The 6,227-nt window shown below is 37.5% G+C and overlaps 1 protein-coding gene across 1 annotated transcript in view; it reads left to right on the plus strand.

Annotated features, from left to right (window-relative positions):
- The window catches only part of cwc27 (CWC27 spliceosome associated cyclophilin), a 106,103-nt gene extending 100,903 nt beyond the window's left edge, over positions 1-5,200 (plus strand). Inside the window, exon 14 of the mRNA XM_015338538.2 lies at positions 4,230-5,200. Coding sequence (XP_015194024.2) covers positions 4,230-4,392 — 163 coding nt within the window. The 3' untranslated portion in view covers positions 4,393-5,200. The remainder of the gene's footprint in view (positions 1-4,229) is intronic.
- The last annotated feature ends 1,027 nt before the right edge of the window (positions 5,201-6,227 follow it).

Here is a 6,227-nt window from a genome sequence, read left to right on the forward strand (position 1 = left end):
TGCATTAAGAGCATGGCCCTTAACCATCTGTGCTTGTACATGCTGGCCTCCCTAAAGTCCCCCTTAGGTCAATTGGTGTAGATATTCCTCACTTCTCCACTTCTCCACCTGACCTGCTGGTGCACAATGGCTGTTATATGACACCCAGGTACTGTAGGTACTGCACTTCACTGATGAATGCAGTGGATTTCCTCCTTAGTATTACTTACTATTTTCATGTTCTCACTGTGTGTTACTAGTGTGGCCTAATAATGTGTTACAGACTTGTATTGTTTCCTTGTTTTGTCATTTAGTGAAGCCATTACCTGCATGTCAAGTTAAATGTGTCTGGAATGGCATCTTTTCTTGCCACCTTGATACTTGGTGAATCTCTTGTTTCTTTCCAGTGTAAGTCTAAGTGCTAGGGGTGTGCTCATGACCGTAGCAACTTTTTAAACAGTTCGATTAATGGCAGTTATGTCGATTAAGAATCATGTCGTTGTTACAGTGACATAAACTTTAACTCAAGAAGTAGATTGTACTGAAGAAAAAAATGAATGCTGTGCAAAATGCCTGGAAGAAAGTGACAAAATGGTCTAATTAGTAGACCATTTGGCGATATCTTCAGCTGCCCTTAAAAAAGATTGCGTTAGTGAACAGCAAGACAAAATTTAGGATGTAATTTTCCAGTCTGTTTGAGATGACCACAGTAATTAAGAATTTAAAGCAAGCTGGCAGAACGCCTCCAATCCATTGATAGGGGATCACATACTGTAATAGAGTTCATTGCTTTATTACCAAACTGTCCTCTATTTGTCTTTCCCTTTGCAATAAAAAGTATCTCTATCAACACTCTGTACCTACATTTCTGTGTGTGGAATAAAGGCAAGCAATAATGATACACAGTACTGGAGATATGAATTGTGAAGTCCTCTATGACAGTAAAATTATTACGATTATTATTACTTATTACAGTAAGATCCTCCTTTATCATCTCAGATCATCAGATAGAGAATTTATGCTGAGGAACTTGATGTCCATTTTGTAGGGTTTACTTCTTGAGTTGCTTCTGTTATCAGTTGTTCCTTTTTCATGAACCCCCCTCAGAGTCCCTTGTAAACCTATTCAGACCCAGCTGCCCATTCTTTAAATGTAATATTTTATTCAAAATCTGAATACTCGGACTGAATACTTCTAAGGGTAAGGCAAAAGAAATGCCAGTTGATTTATTTAAATTTGGAATGATCTCATGCATTTAATCTAATTAAAAATTCAAAACAAAGCTGCGATACATTCTCCTCTTAAAAGGACGTTTAATTATTGCTAATATATAGCAATAATGAGAGGTACAGTGGTCAGCATGTTGTATGTTCTCCCCATGTTTACATGGGTTTCCTCCAGCAAACTTTTTCCTCCCAACATGGGTTAATCCATCAATATAGGAGTTGTCTTCATTAACTAAAACATTATTGATATCTATCCATTTGTCAGTGTTCTCCACATACAGTATTTAAAGCTCCTCAGTTGTATCACTGTCTATACTTATGTAGAGTTTAATTACTAAATAATTCAGTTTATTATTATTATTTTTATTATTAGCATTTGTATAGTGCTTTATCATCCCACATATACTAAAGTGCTTTACAAATAGGAAGAGACACACCCCATCTACCACTGAAGCGAGGGATCCACACGGCCATTATGTGTCAGCAGTCCCACTACACAGCAGGTCAGGGAGAAATTGGAAATAACTTAACTGTTGCACCATAGTCTTCTTTAGATGTCTCCCAGCCCAGTGCCGATTTAGGTAACATTGCATTTTTACACAAGAGCTCTTTGTCTGTAATGTAAAATTTGTTTAATGTGCCCACTTTTTTCCCCCTGTAGTTCATCTATTAGAAGATCAGAACGTTTTTGTGGTGGCAGTCACTTTCCAAGTTGTAAGGTTTTCAGAGTTCAGATCTGCAAAGCTAACCTATATTTGAGAAGGTTTAGCTCCGAAGCTTTAAATGAAATTCAAATGAAGAGCCTGATTCATTAACACTGCTTTCATAGGAATGCAGTATTCCTCATTATAGGCAATAAAGAAAAACAAATTTTTAATATTGCAGTTTGACAGACATGCCCGTGTTTTATTTTTGCCACAGCACTCCTTGACCAGAGCCATAACCCTGTCTGCTACTCATCATATTTTCCAAAATGTCTTGTCCAGCCAAGTAAAACTGGCTGGACTGTTATTGGACCACACACCTTAATCAGAAAGAACTCTCATCCTTCACTGTAGTTGCACTGAATGTTTTTTCCTGGTGTTCAGAAATAAATCCCTTAATTTAATTTGATGCTTGCTGATCATCTGTTGTTCCCAAACCTTCCTGCCGTCATTCCTCATGATATTTACAATGTGTAACAGATTTGTTTTTTGTTATGGAAGATTGGCTTTAAACCAATACCTATTTTGTTGCAGAATTCAGAATGGGCTCTTTTTCATCCATTCAGTGTATTTAAGCTAGAAAATATCTGAATAGAATGACATGCGTTCTATAGTGCTAGTCACGAAAGTGCTAAGCTAGCCAAGGCAGAGTTAGTTTTGCTTTTCAAAGCCTTTTTTGTCCTGATAGTTTGTGCTTTTGAATCCATTTAAAATGAGCATTCTTCCTTATTTATGTAGGTTTATATTGGAATCCCTTTTTCATCTTCCATTCTCCTATTTGGGGAATATCTAAATGTTAATCAGCTCAGATATAGTGGTACATATTTTCTGCTTCAGGAATACGCAAACTTTCATGTCATTTTCACCTTCCAAGTCCTACAGTGGCCACAGTAAAGTTAGTGTGGATTGGTGGAGTCCCTCCTTGATCAGGAAGCTAATTTTCTTTCCATTAATTGCCATACACTATTGGTTAGCTCTATTAGTTAGTTAAGGAGTGCTGGAAAAGACTCTGGGCCCTGTACAGGAACTAAGGAGGAAAAACCTGTTCCTTTGAGCTCCTGTGGAGGACTGGACAACTGCAGTTTCAGAGCCAGGCCAGGAAAAAGAGACATGGACTACAACAAGTAGTAGGGCTTGGAGGAACTCTCTTGTTGTTCAAATCCAGCTCCAGCAACCAGTTGCATAGTGAACGGATTGAAAAGGACAATCACCTATTTAAGTTTTTTTTTTAATGAGTAGAGATTTTATGTTTTGTTAGAGTGTTTACTCATGGAAAGAATGATGTATATTGTGCAATAATAAAATAATAAAAAATAATTTAATAATAAAAAAAATAGTTCGATCTCTGCTAGAAATGACGTGTATTTTGTGTTCAAAGGGTTGATGGATCCCAGTGTCCAGGAGGGTGAAGCCATCTTCAGCAACCTTTAATTTCTTTTTGTCTTTTGTCAACATGTTTGGAATACCTATTTGAATACTTGTCAAACATCTTGCAAAGTGACAAGCTTGTTTTTTTTATGATCAGTAGCTGTGTCAAACCTGCTTTGGTTATCCTTATGGAAAAGAATGGCATAAAAGAGGATGCCATAGTTTCCTTCTTCCTTTTTAATATACATTTGGAATGTCAAGTGTAGCTTTATCCACATATTTCTACCCAGTTTGGAATGCTCAATTCCAGGTTTAACTGTCTGCTTCAAACCACACGTGAGCAAAGGAAATTAAACACAGATGAGCGTCCACAGTCTCATTGCATACTCAGGTCCTCTTTTTCACCTAGGGAAGCGAATCAGTGGGGGTTTTGTTGAATCATTGAGTCCTAAAGGACTGAAGTCGGAGAGTTCTTACTGCCAGGCTGCAGTGGGGAGGTACAACTCAGCAGGAACACTATAGCTTTTAGTTTTTAATTGTGTTTCCTAAATGTATTTTGTTAAAATGCAGACTGCAAACAATAAAAAGGTCTTAGCTGCATGTAGTCTAATATAAAACACAAAAAGAGTATTGACATTGGTAGAAGTTTTCAACATTTCCAAGGTGGTATTTAATACAGAAAAGACACTAAATCACAATATACCCGCGTAGCTGCTACCAGTTAATCTTCAGGAATTACTTTGGAATGACTGGAAAACCAGCTCTTTTACCAACATTTATTGCTCTAGCTGTTGAGCTCACATTTTATTCAATATTGGAGCTTTGTGAAATCACCTTATTGGCCATTTTCAAAAGCGTAGAAACTGGTAATAATCATGAGACCTGTGATGTATTGGAGTGAGCCTCCTTTTTTACAGGTCTGTGAGCTGTTATGTCTCTCTGTTTGATTTAGGCTGTCCCATGTGCTGCATTTTGATGAGCAAACCAGAAAAGTGAAGGATGCAAACATGCAAGATGAAGACACATTTGAAATCTATGACCCCCGCAACCCCGTCAACCAGAGAAGAAGAGAAGAAAGTAAAAGGATAATGAGGCAAAAGAAAGAAAGGAAGTGAAGTGCTGAAGTATGATGAACCATTTGGTCAGTCTGCTATATTTTCCCAAGTACACCCCAGTAGCTGAGTTCAGGGCATCTCCTTTAGCTGGGTCTCTTTGCAAAATCCTTAATATGTAATATTGTATCGAATCGGAATAAACTTAAATTCCTGCAAAAATAAACTGTTTTATTTTTTGAACTGAAAGTATTTTAATATGAGTGAACACGCTGGAATTGCTTGGCCAACAGTTAAGCAAAGCTGTTAAATTAATTGGATTCTTACCACCGGTTTATGGATTATTTCCACGAGTATATACTCAAACTAATGCCCCAAATCAGGCAGCATTTTAACTGTGTAATTTTCTAAGTTGCCACCAATTACTACGCAAATGTTTATTGATGTATTTTTGTAGCTTTCAGCTGTGTGTCGCCCTGTGTACTGTGTGGGTTGCATTCGCTGAGCAAAACTATGCATTAGGGTGATTGTGTTTGTATTTCCTATGCATTTATAAAAATTAAAATCACCAGACAAAATGAAGTAGTGTACAGTATTTCTATAGCTGACCAGCTGCAAGAAAAGGCAATCCCATCATGAAATAAGAACAGGCTTTTCCATTGCTGGAAGTCTATAAATACTGTACATTATTATTCCCACACATTCCCTACCTGCAGCAGAAGAAATCCACAAGACATTCGTCTTGCCTCTGAAGCCTTCCCTGCATTATTAAAATATTTCATCTGTTTCTGTCAGAAATGTCTGATCTTCATGATGTAATTAATGTGAAAGGAGGAAGGACATGTCACAATAAATTCCAGTCTTAATCTAAGCCTTTGTCGTTCTCTTCTTTTTTTTTTCCTAAGAAGATAACGTTTTCTTGGCAAGGAAAGCATCAGTACTACATGGCAGTTCCCTCATCATTCTTTTACACAACTGAATTGCTTTGATCGTCAGTGCAATCAATATTCTGCTGTGGGGTCCTCTGAAGGACAGAATCTTCTATTGACCTTTGAAACACCTTAATATGCCATCTGTTTGTCTGTCATCTGTCTCATTTCATATCAATATCTCAGCATAAAGCTTAGCCTTCATCAAATAAATTGTGATGTGTTACATACAGTAGCTGTTCTGTTAAAAAATCAAAGTCTTCTCATTGTGTGTCTGTAATTAGCTGAAATTGTTTTTTGGGGGATTTTTAAACTGTTGCTTCCATTTGGTCAGCACTAGTCTAGAGACACAGCTCTAAATGACCATGGCACAGGCTCTAACTCCGAACAAGGGGCTGACTGACCACAACAGAGGCTCTAACTGTTGACAGCATTACACATTACTTAACAAACACAGTTATTACCATTACTTTATTTATGGCAAAGATGATAGTCCAGTATCATCACGATTGTATCTATATACAGTATTACTAAGTATTATATCTTTTTGACATCCCTGTGTATCCTTTAATTTAACTTCAGCTGCTGCCTGTCAAAATCAGTTGTTGAGAATGTTTGTCTGTGACCAAAGTACAGCAAGGTTAGACTTCCCTGCAATGCCAGATTTCCCATTAGGCACAGTAAAGTACCTAGGGCCTACAGTATTTAATTTTTAGGGCCTACGAAGGAGGGAAACACTAGTGACTACCGCTAAATAAGCTGAAACAACATGCTTGCGATTGACTCTAGGTGCTCCAAATCAATAATCATCCGCTGTCTAGCGGGTGTTCTAGAAGTATTCTTTTCCATAAGTATCGAAGTCGCTCGACTCGGTCCATCAGTCACATGGTTTAGCATTAGAATAGTTTAAAGTGCATCATGTCAATCGACTTAATTCGATAGCCGTTTACCCCTCTTTTTGCATATTTG

Source organism: Lepisosteus oculatus, chromosome 3 (assembly GCF_040954835.1).
Source record: "Lepisosteus oculatus isolate fLepOcu1 chromosome 3, fLepOcu1.hap2, whole genome shotgun sequence".
In the NCBI taxonomy this organism is placed as follows: Eukaryota; Metazoa; Chordata; class Actinopteri; order Semionotiformes; family Lepisosteidae; genus Lepisosteus; species Lepisosteus oculatus.